This window comes from Eurosta solidaginis, chromosome 1 (assembly GCF_040869045.1).
Source record: "Eurosta solidaginis isolate ZX-2024a chromosome 1, ASM4086904v1, whole genome shotgun sequence".
Classification (NCBI taxonomy): Eukaryota; Metazoa; Arthropoda; class Insecta; order Diptera; family Tephritidae; genus Eurosta; species Eurosta solidaginis.
This window is the reverse complement of record NC_090319.1, coordinates 342342668-342361535: the sequence shown is the minus strand read 5'-3', so window position 1 is coordinate 342361535 and position 18868 is coordinate 342342668. Positions and strand designations below refer to the sequence as shown.

The 18868-nt window shown below is 35.8% G+C and overlaps 1 protein-coding gene across 19 annotated transcripts in view; it reads left to right on the top strand.

Annotated features, from left to right (window-relative positions):
- Nrx-1 (Neurexin 1) overlaps nucleotides 1-17787 on the top strand; it is a 119347-nt gene extending 101560 nt beyond the window's left edge. For 17 of the 19 annotated variants that reach the window (XM_067762395.1, XM_067762394.1, XM_067762396.1 and 14 more), the window contains one exon: nucleotides 16355-17787. In XM_067762395.1, coding sequence (XP_067618496.1) covers nucleotides 16355-17442 — 1088 coding nt within the window. In that variant the 3' untranslated portion in view covers nucleotides 17443-17787. Of the gene's footprint in view, nucleotides 1-3063; nucleotides 8091-16354 lie in introns of those variants that run through there. The other 2 variants (XR_010949063.1, XM_067762408.1) reach the window with 2 other exon arrangements.
- The last annotated feature ends 1081 nt before the right edge of the window (nucleotides 17788-18868 follow it).

The window sequence follows — 18868 nt, the reverse complement described above, 5'->3', positions numbered from 1 at the left end:
AAGTCTCAAAGTCTTTATAGCCATACTTGGATAGGAAAGGCACCAATTTTCTTCTCAAACTGAACAAATCTGCGGTGAGGGTACTTAGGGGTGCCATCACAGGTCATTGTTCTATCGCACCAATGCTCCGATGGTGGTGAATACCAACAAGCTCCCTCTGCAGAAGCTGTCAGGATGAGGAGGAAGTGTAGTTCTTCGACATCTTGGCTGAGGTTGGGAAGGTGGACGTCTCGCTTCTTCTTGGGTTCATCAGGGAAAGCAAGTGGTTCGTTGAGGACCGCTAGGAGGTAATGGAGCTAAACGAATTTTCCACCATCCTGTACTTACTGAGGGCACTCACAATGGACACAAATGTATCCGAGCGGAAGTGTACGTAACACCCACGCACGCCCTCTTAACCTAACCCAAACATTTGAAGAGAAGAAAATTGTTGGTCTGAACTTAATATTACTTTGTGCGAGATTCTACATCAATCGTACTGACTTTTCTGTTAAAAAAAATTGATTTAATTGGTTATTTCAACATCGAAATGTCAATATTATCCAAATGCATCAGCTACTTTTACTGAGAAACTTACGCTTATGGCGCTAACTACTTTGTTTTCATGACTAACGTGCCACAGAAATCTCCGTTATATCAACAGCAATTGTTATTCTAATATTGACGGAAAACTGTTACTTTAGCAGTTTTCATTGGTATTCTTAGGCAGTTTGACAACAGTAACAGGGTGACAACCGTGATGTGAGGGTAGCGTGCTACCCCTACCACACCAAAAATCCTGTGATCAAGGCCTGGCAAAAAGCTACATCAAACTGTTCAGAAACAGAGCTAACACTTGATGGACTTTTTTTTGTTGATTTGACTACTGATCCATTTTAATAGCAATATTTTTTAGGTTGAAAAAGTCCTGGTAAAAAATTGTCCTAAATGAAAATTTATGGGATCCCGGGGATACCCATGAAAAAACATGCATATTTTTTATTTTCCGGACTGCTTTCAAAAAGTCCATGGAAGGACGAATAAATGTAAAATGCGCACTTTTATTTCATATGTGTCAAAATTAAAGTTAAATCCGCACTTTTACTTCAAAAAAAAAAAAAACGTCTGTAAAAGTCTGGCCTTATAACTATGGAACGGCTCATCCAAATGAAACGTATTTTTACCAATGGATTCTTCTAAATATCTAGATTTGAAGTCTTTATGGTAATCAAAGAGTTTTTGTTACTTATACCAGAAATGTATCATAGAAAAAAATTCAAAATTAAAAGTCCGAAAATAATTTTTTTCTGAAAGACTTTTATTTTAAAAGGTATAAAAGTTTAGGTCCCTGATTGAAACACTAAATTTAGAATCAACAATTGGTGCGTAGTTGAATCGACAGCTATTTGGGATGGATAAAAATTGACAGAAATATCGGTTGAATTAACACGTAATTCGGCTGATTTTATAAGCTTTTTTCTTCCAGTGTAATCTTTTTTGGTTTTATTGTAAAACCTGAAATGTCCTTAAGTTTCGATTTATAGATTTCTTTAACTTTTTGGGGTTTTTCAGATTTTACACTTATTGTTTAGTTAAGTATAAATTTAAATAAAAGAAAATTAGAGAACAGATTACTAAACAGGAGGGGGGGAACGTCTAGGTCAAAAAAGTTGCTAAAAGCGATGAATGGTTTAAGATTAAGTCTCAAATTTATGACTGTGTCTGATATTATTATTTTAATAGTTTTTTTTTGGAGTCTGGTCCTGGCCAACAACTTGTACTAGGTGAGAGTTTATGGGATCCCAGGGATACCCATAGAATTTTCATGACAATTCATACATACTTTGTATTCTTCGGACTTATTTAAAAAAAAATCCACAAATAAAAGTAAAATCCAGATTTTTGATAAAACCCAAAAAAAAAGGTAAATTCAGACTTTTATTTTTTAAGGACAAATAAAAGTTCGGTCCTATAACTATGAAACGGCTCATCCAAATGAAACGAATTTGAACCTATATGGTCATTGGAAAGTTGTTTTCATTTATACCATGTTATAGAAGAACTAAAACCAACTCTCATAGTACTTACTATACCTACTTATGTATACTGTTTTTTCCCATAAAGTTTAATCTACCGCTTTCTGATGAAACAAGGATTCTGCAATAAATTATTTTCCTTTGGATGAGCCGTTCCATAGTTAAAGGGCCGGACTTTTATTCTGATATATCTCAAGGTATTTAGTTTGCTACGTGTTGCAGGACGCCAACATCAATGACATGCCAATGTTAAATGAGCATATAGTTTGTATAGACGAGGGTTGCTTCTGCTACAACAGGCGTAAGAATTTGCATGCCTAGTGGTTGGCCTACAAAGCTGCAAGGATATTTTTCAGTAGATAATTGAGCAAAACACTGGCATAAACCTTATCCATTAGCAGATATATTTAATATACGATACTTTTTCTTTTGTACTGAGCCGTTTTATGCAAAAATGACATATACCAACTCTGTCATTTTTGTACACAACTTCTTTTATCAAAAAAAAAAAGAAGATGTTTGGGTTTAACTATATAGACTTTGTTATTTCATCTAGATTTGTTATTATTACGACCTCAGTGCTCTTGCATAGCGATTTTATTGTTGTAATTAGAAATGCATACTTATTCAGTATGCTAAATCACTAGTTTCAGAGTAGGTGTCACACACATGATAAGGCTTCATCCTGTGAGCTCATGAAATGATAGATTAATGCATAAAAAAAAGAAAAAAAAAACTTAGCAACCATTCTCATATCGTCAAACATAAACGCTATCTTCTCAAGCATACAATACCGCACAATCAGACGAAAGTTAATCGATTAATTAATCTAAGATTATATAATACGTTCAGACAACATTACAATCAGCCAAACAGTCGAACAGCTAATCAATAAATCAATCAATCAATCAAACATCCTACATTCACCACAACCACTGCTGTTCGCCCATGGAAGCTCGTTACTCGTTTCTTGTTACTACTCGCTGTTCAAACAACTTAAAATCTTCATAACATGATTCTGAGTTGGAATTCCTACTATCTCTTTCAGAAAATGAACTCTTCATATTTCTGACATTGATCGTGCAATGGATGATTTGCATTTGAAATTTTGCATAGATGGCAATCTAAATAATAAAAAAATGAGTGAAAATGTGAGGCGAACGTGGTGTGACAACGCTAAGATACAACAACATCTAGTATAATGCATTGATATGCGATAATGATTCCGAAAAATTAAAATTAATTCAAAAACAAATAGCAAATTAACAAATAAGTTCAGACAGTTCACAACACGACCATTTGCACGATCACGATCAACAACAACAAAAACAACACAATGCAAAATTACAACAAATAATACAAGCACCACTACAACAATAACAACAGCAACAATAACAACAACCATCACGTTGGTCCTATAACTGCTACGTCGAATTGATAAAAATACGTTATCGCTATCAAGAAACAACAACAACGAAGGCTAACAACAAATAAGCGCTACTCAAGTTACCTACAATAATTAAAATTGATCAACGTTGTAATAAACAAACTAAAAAATTTACAAAACACGTGAACAAAGCATGCCCACCTCAATTACAAATTGTTTCGATACAACATAAATACATGAATGCTTCTTTATATTAGGCCGTACCAAATTAAAGTGCGGCATGCACTACCAGTATGAAGTAAATTTGCAGTGTAGTTTCAAAGAATAAGATTTTATATTTCTAAGCAACTGTATTGAGCTGATTCCGATTTTTGTAGCGGATTTTACTATCTTTTAAAGATGCGATTTGTCGTTACTTTAACGCTAACGATATGATGAACAACAACGTTAACAACAATGAAATATTCTTTTATTATTTAACGACAACAGCTAATAGAAGGTTCGTTAAAAATAGCGGTTAAATATGGTTAATGAATACCAAAATCGTATAAGTTATCGATTCACTAATTTGGGGATTACGATTGTCGTTAAGAGAGCTAATGCCGTTAACAAACATAAAATTATTGCTTGCTATTTAGCGAAAATAGATTATGATACATTAACGAATACCGATACAATTTTACTGAACACGGAATATGTTATAATTATCAATTCCAGAATTAAGTGTTGGCGAATATCGTTGAAAAAGTTAGTAAATTCCACTATTGGTAAACTCATTCCGATAATTTTCGAAATAACGTATAAAGTGAGAAAACGAAAAGCAATTAAGTGACCAGATTATAAATGACGCCGTGGCACTTTGCGTCGCAGTCCCCGTCATTTACATTCACCCCTATATAATACCACAAATTTCGCAAAGGCGATCAGGTTTACTGTCACTCACTGAGGTGAATGAATGCTCTTATAACATAAGCATAAAAGTTCTGGTTCACACGAGAAAACCAGACTCGTTGCGTTACACATAATATGCACCAAAATCTTCAATCACATGTTTTTTTTGAACAAATCGGGACTACTTCGAAACTTATCCGATTTGGTTGAAAGTTTACAAGTATCCCTTGATCTTTTTATGGAGTAAGTAAGCGACTAGCGTACCTGGCAGACTTTGTTCTGAAAATTAGTTTGCCTACATTAAAAAAAGTGAGCTTTGGTTTCCCTTTTCACTCTCTATCCCATTCTATCTACCTTCTACTAGTTCTCCTTCTTATTCTTGGTCATCCTTTATTCCATTTATTTCCCTCCTACTTCCGTTCCCATTCCATATGGAATGTGTATACCAAATATTGAGAATCTGCTCCCTAAAAATAGGGGCCTGGCATGGATCACTTTTAAATTATTAGCTACAGATTAATATATGAGGTACATAATATATATATATTTTACTTATATATAAATAATTTGAGCCAAACATACTCGGATTTTTGGCAAGATGAAATCTATATTGAGTGGGATCATGGCTCCGCCAACTTTTCCAAAATTTGTTGTGACTCCAATCCAGAGATCGTCATTTCATTGAAACTTGGTGCTTGAGTAGCCTTTTTAGTAGGTAAATCATTGGGATATTCGATTATTTCTTTCAGGGATCAACCTTCCCCAAATATCTTATCAATGGCGGTGTTTGAAATTTCGTACTTATGTAGCCTTTCGAAAAGGTTAATATTGAAAACCTTTTTCTCCGAAAAACCTGACATATTCTAAAAGATTACCAAGTCTTATGATCAAAGCGACTTTCTTGATAATATTGTTGTGTTGATTTCATAGCTTGATTAGAAGGTTCGATCTAAGGTATAAGGATAAAGAAGGGTAAAGAGAGAAAGCGGCATAGAAAGGGTAGTGGGAAAGGAAGTGGATTTGGAAGAAAAGAGTAGGAGTGGACGGTATATATGTACTTCACGAAATTCTTTAATAAAATGCAGATAAACCCAAAACGGGGCAGAACACATAAGTATCCGCCGGGTAATAGCTTGTATATAATAAAAATCTGATCCTCATAAACTTAAGTTAATGGGAGAAACATAAATATCAAAGTTCAATACTATTGAGACTGCCGGTTTTTTTTAAATACTAAAACTATCACCAGGTGGGGCTATCGATAATTTTATAACAATAATAACTAGAATTAAATGCAATAATTTCAGAATTATCGAAAATTTAATGAACTTAAATATCTCTCTACAGGGCCCCTAATCCAAATATGTAAAAATAGTGCTCCGAAAAAAGTTGCATAAATACTTCATACCGGTTTGTGTAAAGAGAACTTCAAAGTTATATGTTTACCAATGTAAATAAACATATTGTACATACTTAAACATCTATAAAATTAACATTGTTAGTTAAATGTGCCAGTGCAAATTGTTAAGTTCTATAGGTATGTGTTAGGATGCATATGTGACCCGGCCTATGAAAAGGTGGCTTATGACTCAAAAAAGAAATTGCGAGAAACAGCTGTTAAAGATAAACAATGCATTTCTTCAGTGTCTTAGTAGTCATAGTTTTTTTTAGTCATAAGCCACCTTTCCATAGGCCGGGTCAATACATGTAAGTTACGCTGCTGTAGTTGGAGCATGATATTTAAATAATTTTTTGGATGCATACACTGAAAGAAATGAAGCGAAGAAATCAACAAATCAGGTTTGTTGTTCCTAAATTAAGAGATATTCAGTAATATTGAGCGCATTATGGTTAATTCAACCAAGCTTTTTGCCAAGAAAACCAAAGAGTTTGGTTAATTCAGCAGAAGAAAAAGTATTGGTTCCAAGTTAACAATATTCTGAAAAAATGACAGGCTCTCAATCAATCTAACTAATTTTTTTGTTAAATGAACTGATTTAATTGATAATTTCAACAGCAAACAACTGTCAATGTTATGCAAATGCATCAGCTAGGTTAGGTTAGGTTGAACTGGTCGGAGTTTGTTTAACGACCAAACTGAAAACCCCTATCAAAAACCAGGACCTATGTTATGAAATTCGTCCTTTTGGTCAATCCTAGAAGCTTTCTAGGACCGATGCAACATCCTGCTTCTAAGTCTGACAACGTAATAGCTGGAGTCTTTCACAAAATGTACTCAATAGTTTCCTCCTCCGTGCGGGTTGCACTTCCTACATCTGCTATCACTGACCAAGCATAATTTAATGGTATGTGATGCCAGAAGGCAGTGTCCAGTCGGAATATCCGTCATGAGTCTTCAGTCCTCTCTTTTAAATGACAGGAGTAACTTTGTTAGTCTGAGGCTGTAAAACCTACACATGATCATCGACACTTTGCAGCCACGCGTTTGGGACCACGCCTTTCCCGCTTGGTCAATCATGTGCACCTCTCATCTGCACTTAATCTCGACCAATCTGATTGGGACGTCTACGGAGGAAGTTTCGAAGGATGCACCCTTTTTAGATAGTTCACCTGTTTTTTCATTCTCATCTATTCCCACATGCCCTGGAACCAAATATAGGTGTATGCTTCTCCCGGCCCCGATTATTTCCAGGGATTGCTTAACCTCTTAACACACTTTAAGATGCTGTATTCTGCGAGATTATAGCCTTAATTGCTGCTTGGCTGTCAATATAAAAATGGGGATGGCTGCAGTTTAAGCTATTTTCTTCAAGCTGCAAAATGCCTCAGTGACCTGGCAGCTTGTAGGATCTGTTTATTTCCGGATCAGCAGAGTATACCATAGACCCCACTCCTTCTACTACTTTGGAACCATCAGTGTACACGTCTATCGCTTCTCCCGCTATTTCGGCACCCTTGGGCCAACCATCCACTTCCACTGTGGCTCAGAACCCTTCGAGCCACAGATACGGATTCAGGTAGCCTGTAACTGATAACGCTATATTACTATGGCCGTATCGTCTGCGCATAAGCTACACCGCAGCACTGAACCTTACTGCAGTTGCATCAGCTAATTTGAAAGACAAAGTTACGCTTACGGCACTTATTACTATGCTCTTATGACTATCGTGCCACATAAATCTCTGTCATATCAACAACCATTGTTATTTCAATGTTGACGGAAATCTGTTATTTTAGCCGATTTCATTAGTATTCTTAGGCTGACATTAACAGTTGTTACTTATTAGAGCAGAGCTAGGCGGCCACCGTGGTGTGATGGTAGCGTGAAACGCCTACCTGCTAAAGGGTTCAAGGCCTTTTTAAAATAGCTGTTGCTTACATTTAATGAACTTTTTTTGTGGATTTGACTGTTTGAAATGCTCAATTCAAAATCAACAGTTTGTGCACAGTTATTTCAACAGTTATTTGCGACGGATACAGATATAATCGACCATTAATGCGGTTGATTTTACCAGCTTTTTTCTTTCAGTGTATGTACTTCAAAAACTTTTTCTGGAATGTAAATATGAAAACAAATTTTTAGTAAAATTGCACATATTTAATTATAAAACACATATCTTAATATATTCTATTTATAATTTCAACTTGATCTTCTCTATTTAAATATGGATTTATCTATGTATGTTCTTAAAGTTTCTTAAGATTTTTTTTGAATGCACACATTCACATATACATACATATCTAGTATACATATGTTACGGTAAATGAACATTAGACCAACGTATTTGAAAAAAAAGTATTTCCGTTTTTTTTTTGTTCATGAACTTTTAGAAAAAGTATCCCGGATCAAAGTATCGTTGCTAGTACTCATACTCAGTAAAAGGTTTCGAGTATACTCGAACCAAGTGAGTACTTCGCAGCTTTTACCAGAAGTAAAGAAACTTTTTATATCTTATCTTAATGAGATATTATGTTTTAAATTGTGTAGAAAACAAGTAAGGAAAATCAAATTCGGGCTATTTTTATCAATAAATATTTAGGGATAAAATTTCAACGTACATACAGAAACAGGTTTAAATGACATTTATAGCATTTTTCAGAGCTCAAGAAAAAAATATCAAAAAATAATTGATAATAAATTAATGCATAAACCTTGCAAGTTTTTTTATTCCACTTTTTCATTCAACACATTACGTTTTAAAATATATTGAAATTCGTGTCCCATTCCACCGTTATCAAAATGTCGTTTTGAAGGGAGTGGAAATATGGAGTTTGCAGCCTTTACCGCATAGTTGACGATATCTAAAGTTCAGATAAGCTCGTGCATCAGATTTAGTGAAGATACCTAAATTTTTGCACATACTATCGTGTCAGTGAACCAGTATTGTCACTTCCAAAATTAATTTGGTTGTAGATTTAAGAAAAATACTGTGGGATCTCTAAAAACTTATGGCAGAAATTTAAAAATAAATTTTCTTTCCAATTAAGTCATTACTTTCTTTTTAACCCAAAAATTTCAAACAAGGTTGCCATTATTTTTTTGTGTGATCTTCATTAAAAAAGATTGACCTTCAAATAATATGGGGTGACTACAAAAATATTATGAAATGCGTGTTGGAAAAAATAGCAATAAAGCTCAACTTTGACTTACTTGACATAAACTGTGTTAAGGGCCCATTACTGATACTTAGCATAGACTTGACTTGGCTTGGCGTAAACTTGGCAACTTAGCCACGATTATACTCCACTTAGCGCATGCAATCTGGCATCATAATCAATAAATATCAATTTGCATGACAAAATGTCAAAAAGAAATGGAAACAAACAAATGGCATCTCAAAATGCAAACGTCACTTAGAACTTATATAGAAAATCAAAATTCAACAGACTTCTAAGTCAAGTTAAGTGTTGCTGCTAAGTTTTGAGTGATCAGTAACATGCAATGTTCATTTAACAGAAATCTAAGTGATAGTTCTCAAGTCAAGTCAAGTCTATGCTAAGCATCAGTAATGGGCCCATTAGTTGTCAGAAATACAGTTTGTCAAATGTTGAAAAGCGCTGCCACCTCGACAAAATTGTGTTTTGGAAATTTTTAGTTTTAATGGGGGAATTTTATTTAAATATATGCATTGGAAAGGTAAATATTACGAAATTACCATATTAGAAAGTAACGCAATATCTTTATCCTCCTTTAAGAAGAGAAGTGATTCTTAAACTCTGACCTCTTTACTTGGAAAACCATCCAGCATGCTACTGGTATGAAGTTTGCCCATAGACAAATCAATGACTAGAGGCTTAGAACCACAGCGAACCATACTCAATAAAGAGGAGTTCGCTCTTCGCAACTTTACTGTGCTGGACATTATTCTGTAAGACTCGCCGCAACTTCTAAAAGGAATAACTCTCTGTTAGCGTTACAGTGAGGAACTGAGGAACTGCTTCGTCGTTTATTTTCTTGTCAACAATTAAGCAGCAAGCGTTTTCTCCTTTTAAAATCTATGAGTAAACCGAAGCTTCTTTGTTACCTAAATTTATTTTATCAATCACTTCGTGATAGCAGTGCTCATTGCTGCGGTAGGGTTGAAGGCTCTATTCAAATACCGCGCGATGCGCGTGTTCAAGCCGCTAAGCTACATAGTAGGGCGCTCTGGGGTTCGGCTAAGCCCTCATTCTAGTCATAAGATGGCTACCCTAGCAAAGGCACAATGTACATATTTTCCTGTAGATGCAGTTCTTGTATGTTCTTGGACAGGTGTTGGGTTCAATACCTGACCGGAACAGCTTGTGCAACGTCCAAAAATAGAGCAAAGAATCGAAAGAGAAATAGAAATTCAAAAGACATTAAAAAATCTGAGATTTTTGTACAGAGTTTTCAAAACGATTGGGGACAGCTTTTTTAATTTCACATTTTTCAAGGAAAAAGAAATATTTTTTTTTGTTTTTTTTTCTTATTAGGCAAAGTGACCGGTAAAATATCGATAAAAATAAAATAAATGTAAGGCGCGATAACCTCCGAAGAGATTTTAGGCCGAGCTTCTCTTCCAATTTGCGTCGTGCTCCTCTTGATTTTCCCTACAAATTGGATGGACAGGACCTACATGTTTTATGCCGACTCCGAACGGCATCTGCAAAGCAGATGAGTTTTCACTGAGCTTTTCAAGGCAGAAATACACTCGGAGCGCTTGCCAAACACTGCCGAGGGGCGACCCCGCTTAGAAAAATTTTCTTCTAATTGAAAAACCTTATTTCTAAAATTTTGATGTTGCTTTGCCCTGGGTGTGAAACCATGATTCAATCACAAGAGGTTTACTCGACAGACACATTTTTTGACAATTGCAGCCATTTTGCTCCCAAATCGAATTGACATCCATTAACTGTGTTGTTTCTTTGCGAATTTTCGAAAAATTTTAGTGGTAGAAATAGGAAGCAGTTTACAAATAACCGATAAGTACTGAACTGCATAATTCCTTAGAACATTTTTTTTTTAGTTTTATAGTGAATTTATTAACTATGCCTCGATCTATAAGGATGGCTGAACATTGAACACAGGTAATTTTATGAAAAGTGAGGACACCAAGAAATCGTGCACTTTCATAAACCTGTAAATATACGAAACCTAAATCAATTCAAAATTCATCGTTCAACGTCAAAACCTCGACTATTAAATTGGTTCACATAAAAATGTCGTTAGTATATAATGGAGATGCCATAACGAAATGTACTCATTGGGCATGTTAACTGATTCAGGTAAAAGTCTAGAACAGGAGTCTACTGCTAATACGCGTCCAAAAATATCGAGAGGGGTGACCTCGACAACAATAATCCGAAGGCGGGAAAGAAAAATTGTATCTCTGCCGGAGATATTTGAAGTTGAAGTTGGCAATTTTCATGTGGTTGTTATAATGTTTTTGTGCACTGAAAAAGATTTTGTGTACAAAGGGATTTTGCACGCATTTAATTTTGATCCCACCTCATTGGTAGACCGGCCAGGGCAATTTTTTATAAGCTCGGCTGAAGGCCGCCAACGCAACCAGTGGTAATTTTTCGGGTTTTCGGCAATATCTTTTGAACGAGTAAAATTTTTATTTCTGCCTTCGAATTATTGTTATCGAGGTCGATATGCGTCTTTTGACACTTCTCTCGATATTTCGGGCGCGTATTCGGATATATTCGGACTTCGTGAGGTAGTATCAAATGAACGTATTCCGAATATTCTAAATTTACGGCTTATTCGGAACGCTTGAATAATTAAAGGAAGAGCTTTTCGAAATTTCAGAATAAAAAGGTGAATACTCACTGTATAGCAGGACCGCACAAAAGCTTAAAGCTGCAGACACTGGTGCTTTATGGGTAACCGTATCGGTAACCTTATAACAGCTGATTCGACCAACCTTATGGGAATCAATGCAATCGATTATTGGTGGCGCTAAGGTCGTAACCGTATCGTACCCAACCAATTGGTTTTTGGTTTACCGTCGTAACGATAAACAGCTGATTACGTTAGGGATACGACTACAGTGATTCGACATACGGCACCAATGACTCCCGCTTAATTCTTCTGTCAAAGTCAAGGTAGGAATATAAAGTTCTAAGAAAATAAGTCATTTTCTTTTATTTTTGTTTTTGTCAGTTCATTGCGGCTGCTGAGTAGCGTATTACCCCATGTCAGCTGCCTGTTCAAAATCGTATTTTTCAAACATTTCCCAATTCAGGATTTGTCACAAAACCGCCCTATATTACAGTTAGATTGAAGAACGCTTCATCTCAGAATGCTTTTCATTAACTCCCTCTTATGACAAAATCCATTGAACTTGTGCTCATATAGGTGGTTTTTGAAATAGTGCATTTTTGAATAAAATTCTAACGTACGGCATTCTTCAAACAATTTCTGGAAGAATGACCAAACCAACATAACTTTATTAATTCATGAAATATTTAGGAAGAAATGAATTATTTCCCCAAAAACTTTTGGCATTTACAAATTTATTATCACTACTAATATACTACCAAAGATACTTTTCTACTACAATTTTCATTGAAGGGGATTGAATTATTCCCCGTTTTCCTTACTCCGTAAAAGCAACCCGTCCAGATTTCTCAATTTGGGAGTGTCAAAGGTTTGCCATCATTGGAGAACAAACCTCCACTAATTGAATCATGGTGTGAACCCAGGGCATACGGTGTGATAGGCGGAGCACACTACCATCATACCACGGTGGCCGCCATATAATAAAATATCGATACACTGAGGAAATATGGAAGTTTGTTGGGCATTTTTCCCTTTTTCTTAAGGTGTGCCAATACTAAACATTGATAGCTTTTTTTTATAATATTTCACGGAAAGTTTTTTTTTTTCAAATGGTTCGGTCTAATGAACAAGAACAAAGTCTAGTGTTAATCTGCGATAAGCTTACATATCTGTTAATCTGCTTTTGTTTTGCAAAAAAAAAAAAAAAAATACTATAAAATGAAATACGATTAGAAACAAATTTAAATAAAGTTATGATGAAGCTGGAACACGTGCATGTTTCAACAATTTCTTTGCTTTTGGATAAGGACTTCACACTCAAAGGTAAACCAAGTCATCCCCACCCGTCAGTAGGGACCTTGCCTTCCCGTTGCTGCCGGCGTTGTACTATGCCAATTTGAAAAATTCGAAGCGCAATATCTATCATTATGAGAAAAATGAAAAATTAGTAAAAAAAATTAAAAGTGTGTAAAGAAGAATATTTTTAGATATATGACTGTAAAGCAATTTCAAGTTTTTTCTGGGTATAAGATTATGTTCGGCTATGGGAGAGGAGAGGGCAGTTCAATTGGATACTCATTCTTTGTACCTTATAGCTCAGCCACGTTACAGTCAACGATTGGCTAGAAATACCTTGCTAGTGTCAGCTTGGTGTCAGCCAAGGGTTTGTTAGCAGAATCAGGGAGCAAGTGTCCAGCGTTATCCCAAAGTCCCCGTTTTGTTTGCAAGAGCTTCATCGGAACAAGCAATCAGCGTAAGAGTTCCCAAGGATTTCCTTATTACCTAGTGTCTCGATAATTTTTATCAAGAAGTGGTTGGGTGCTACCCCCCGGGAGGTCAAGCAGTCCCTCACCGGTGAAGGGGCGGATGGCGTCCCACCTACCGCGTCCTTAACAACGATGACATACGTCTGGAAGACGCAGCAATAATTACACATCATACATTTTCGGCTGGCTCCGAGCTTCTATTGCAATACTCAATTATTTTTCCCACGAAGTCAATCGGGTACAATTCCAATATTGCGCTTACTGGCAGTGTAGTTGTCGTACGAAGGATCCTTTTTATTCAAACCACCGCAGACAGCTGCACCAATTGGATGAATGAACACCTCAAGCGTTTGCCTATTGCCTGTATACAGCAGTACAAGGCAACCGAAGCCTTCCCAACCCTGCCTTCCACATTAATGGTGATTTCTTTTCTGACTAATATGAGTGGTACATTTTAAATTCTATTTTTCCATGCAAAATTTATAACTTTTACTGTGTGCATGGACGAGCTTTTGTAATGACGGCATATTTGATGGCAAAATGTTCATGTGGAAAATAAAACACTATAAGTTCCATGACAACTTATTGTCAAGAATAATCCCAATGGACATAGCCCTCCATGTAAGCACCAGTGTTACTCCCTCCCATCGAGGGTGTTCTAAATTTAGAAATCTTTGGCCTCCTCGTAAAAGAACCAGCTGAGTTTTGGGTTGACAGCTTATGCTCATGGATCAGACCAGCTGCTCACGACACTTAGGTAACCTGCAAAAAGATCCCTCAGTGTGCTCAGAAATTTCCCACTCACACGGATTTCTAGGACGGAAGCAAAAGCTACTAATTTCCAGCCCATTTTACCTGGGCTATGCTACAGAAGGGCCGAAAAAGTTTAATCACCTGATACTATCATCCGAGCATGTGCTCTAATTGAATACGACTTTCAGCTAGCCACGTGTTTCCTTCAACAGGCTATAAAATATTAATTTTCAATAATTTTTTGTTAAATTGGAAGTATTATCACCTTTTAACTGAATCCGAACAAAATATGCTTGTTTGCGACTTTATTCAAAATTTTTTTGTAGTTAAAAACAATGCGAACAAACAGCATTTTTATTATATTACAATTTTAACTTGGGCCGAGCACGTCCGGTATCGGCCGATGAAAATCATGAACCATTTCGTTCCCAATCACGGTCCTAGTACCTTCTCATCTTTCTCCGAGCCGTCGCTTACCCCACATCGCCACTCAGCAGTCTTGTGATGAATTCTACCAGAGTCGATTTGACTTCCAGGACAAGTAGTGCCCTTACCATGGCCGCTGGTTATATGTATATTGTTGAAGGCACGATGTCAAGAAAGGCTCCAAAATCAAGAGTATTTGGACCAAAAATTGTTCATTTGAAGAGATTGCATCATAAGCAGACAAGCTACATATTTTTACGTTTTGCGAAGTAATTGCACTCTTTCGAACGTATTTTATTCATTCATTGTATTTAGAAAAAAAAAAAATAAAACGTAGGCGTGGTCTGTTTTGCTATTTGATATCAATTGTATTAATTTTTTTCTTTTCGAGCTTATATAACAGGTATTATAAGGGTTAGAAACTCAGCTCGTCACAAATACATCCATACACTCTGATGTACTGATTGCGAATGGGCTATCAGGTTTGGTCCAGTTTTGAAATTCGGAAGACAATATCTATATTTTTGCAGCTGACTTCGAAAGCCGCTGAAATCGTTTTTACTTTTAGATCCATCTGCATATGTACCAAAGTTCTAGCATAATTGCCATATCCATATCCATATTGTAACGAATTTAGGGAAAATGCGCTTATTTCAACCTTCTGCTAACGTTCGAATCGCTAAACTGTTGAATAAATCACTCAAATATTCTGTATTACAAAATGGCCTTTATTAGACTACTTTGGGAGTAATACAATTCTACTTAACAATTAAACTTCACTTCGCAACTGATAGCGTGTTTAAATCAAACTGATTACTGACTGCTCAGCTTGCGCTGCTTTTATACTCTCCGTTGCTTCATTCGCATATTTCTAAACGTTTCGCCTTCTAGAACTGCTGTATCTCTTGGTAATTGAGCTACATATATGCGTGTGCATGTGTGAGTAAGAACTTTGCTGATGACTATATCTGTGTGTGCGAGATAGCTCTCTGTCGCCTTCTATGTATGTGTATAAATGATAATTTATGTGTTCATGTACACCAATGTGGTTCGATTTAATGCTTTTGTTGTTGCGTGATTGTTCACTAACAGCCTAGTGATGTCAACATTCGCCACAATATAAAACAGCTGATCCAACCAACCGTATGCAAATCAATCGAAATTAACAAAAAATTGTTTTTGCAGGTCTAGTACCTGCAACATGTAGGTGAATTCTTTTAATGCAATGCAACAACGGTTATAGATACACTTATTAGACTGGCTCGATTTATTAACCGATATCGCGCCATCGATTTTTCGATAGGATTTGGGCTCATGACCTACTAAAAAATTTTCATTTGATTGTAAAATTTTCATGTATACCCTGTCCGACCCAAAAATGTCCGCTAAAAACGTTGGCTATAACAGTTTTTTGAAAAAGAAACGTTTTTAGCGGAGATTTTTGGGTCGGGCAGGGTATACATGAAAATTTTACAATCAAATGAAAATTTCTTTAGTAGGTCATGAAAAAAACCTGAAAAATCAAAGTCGAAAAAAAGTAAAAAAAAATGAAATTTCGCACGCTCAAAATTTATTTTTTTGGGTATGCGTACTGGAACTTTTTTACCTGAGCCCAAATGCTATCGAAAAATCGATGGCGCGATAACGGTCAACTTTCGTCCATACAAATCGTCCCACCCTAATACTTATAGGTATTGAAATTTTCACAGACACGCTACGCTCAATTGTGTTCTTATAATCCACAGACACTATTTTTTTAGGTTAACTATACAGCTGGAATCGAATTAAGTATTTATACCTAAAAAAAAAGTATCTAACCTTCTAAATGAAATAATCTTATTCTATCCATATCCATATTGTAACGATTATATTAAAATGTATAAAACTGGATTCATCTTCATTGCAGAAAGCAACAATGAAGTGGTACCTTCCACAACTGATCTTACTCACCGACGCACAGACACATCCTCGACCACAGAGCAACAGCGTTCAAGTACCACAATCTCAAGCAGTAAAATGACACGAACTGAAAGTCAAACGTATGCACCACGTGAAACCACAGTACCATTTAGTGCAACCACGGCTATAATAACACAGCAACGGCAAGCTTCGCCACCCACTTCTGTATATACAACGTCTACGCAGCGAGCATCAACATCAACTATGACAACAACAACAAGTCAAGCAACATCACCACCCGAGATACATTCAACTGCTACAGAACATCCAACTACACCATATGATATTGTTCATGTATTTAGCGGTGGTGGAGAACGTGGTGCTGGTGGCGAACAACATCATGGCGGTGGCGAAGAAGATGATAAATCAAATATGATTTTCAATGGTGAACATGCACATATACCCGAAGAACGTCCATCGCCGCATTTACCAATACCACATGAACCACCGCCATATTATCAATTACCACCACAACAACCGCCAACTTACGGTAATAACTATCGTTCCAAAGGTAAAGGTGGACGTGTTAATTCGATCGAGGATGAGCGCACAGCTATGATAATTGGTATTGTGGCTGGTATATTAATAGCTGTAATATTAGTCATATTGCTGGTGTTATGGCTCAAATCGACCGGTGATCGTAATTATAAGACAGAAGGTGGTAAGACCACCTATGGACATAATCCCAATGCTGCATTATTGGGTAATAGTAGTACAAACGGTTCCTATCATCAGCAACGACATACCGATACACATCATCAGAATTTGAGTAATGGACATAATACAGGTAGTGGTGGCGGCGGCGCCGGCGGCGGAGGTGGTGGTGGTAGTGGTGTCAGTGGTGGTGGTGGTGGGGGTGGTAGAAGCGGTAGTGGCAGCATGCTTGGTTCTGCTGGTGTAAATAGTGGCGGTTATGGTTGTATTAGTTCTGGTATGGCTAATACTGGCGCTGATGGGCGTCCGCAAATGGCAGGGCTGGTGCAACCTAAACCAAAGAAGCGAGATTCCAAGGATGTTAAGGAGTGGTATGTATAAATTTGGTTTATATTTTTCCTGATTGGAGTGAAGAATGATCGTATAGGTGGCAAGAGGGTGTTGAAATTACTAAGTATTTTATTAATTAATTCAAATTAGCAATAATAAATTTATGAAAAGTAAATAGTCAAAAAGCACACACAAAATGAAGCAGTGAACAAAACTAGCAGACATAAACAATTAAGTAAACAACAAATATGTACTTAAATTAATTTTTAATAATTATACTATATACACGTTTACTTTTTAATACATACATACTAGAGCGGGTCAAATTGTATGGATGAATTTTTTTCCATCAGGAGTATAGCAAAAAAGTAATCTACAGATAATTCTAAGAAACATTGCTGAAGACACCATAGCTCTAAGTCCGGTTTCGCGGGGCCCACTTTTGCAAAATATATATTTTGCATTTGAATGTAGGGTTTGGCCAAAAAAACTTCATAGCTTCTGAAAGAATTATAGGAAAAATATCATATTGGGCTTACTTTAAAGGTATTTTACGAACATTTTAGAATCTGTATTAATATCTATAGTGTTCTTGAATTTTAGTAGAGATATCAGGCTTAAATTATGGGAAATTAGCCTAAAATGAACCCTTAAATATTATATTATCATTTTTAACGAATTTCTTATGGAATTTTTTTTTTCTTTACAGCTAAGTTCAGAATATTTCCAATAACTTCCATTCAGACAGTTTTTCTTTTTTTCGATTTCGTTTTAGGAAAAAAAAATGTTTGTTTTTACTTGAAAATATAGGTTTTTTTGAAAATTTTTTCTACTGAAACGAATTGGAAAAAAAGAAAAACTGTCTGGATGAAAGTTATTGTAAACATTCTGAACTATTTAAGCTGTAAAGAAAAAAAAAAAAAAATGTCTATAAGAAATTTGTTTAAAATGATAATATAATATTTAAAGGTTCATTTTAGGCTAATTTCCCATAATTTAAGCCTGATATCTCTACTAAAATTCAAGAACACTATAGATATTAATACAGATTCTGAAATGTTCGTAAAATACCTTTAAAGTAAGCCCAATATGATATTTTTCCTATAATTCTATCAGAAGCTATGAAGTTTTTTTGGCCAAACCCTACATTCAAATGCAAAATATATATTTTGCAAAAGTGGGCCCCTCGAAACCGGACTTAGAGCTATGGTGTCTTCAGCAATGTTTCTTAGAATCATCTGTAGATTATGTTTATCCTATACTCCTGATGGGCAAAAATTTGACCCGCTCTAATACACACATACGTACAAATGCATATTTAAGTGTACAGTAATATATGGTATTTACTAGATAATGAAAGCAAAAAATCATAACGGTAGTTACCTGAGCTTGTTTGATGTAATTGCATTACATTTAATTCTAGCTACGCTTCCACTAGATTAAAACTGCATTACGAGTAATACTATGTACAAACACA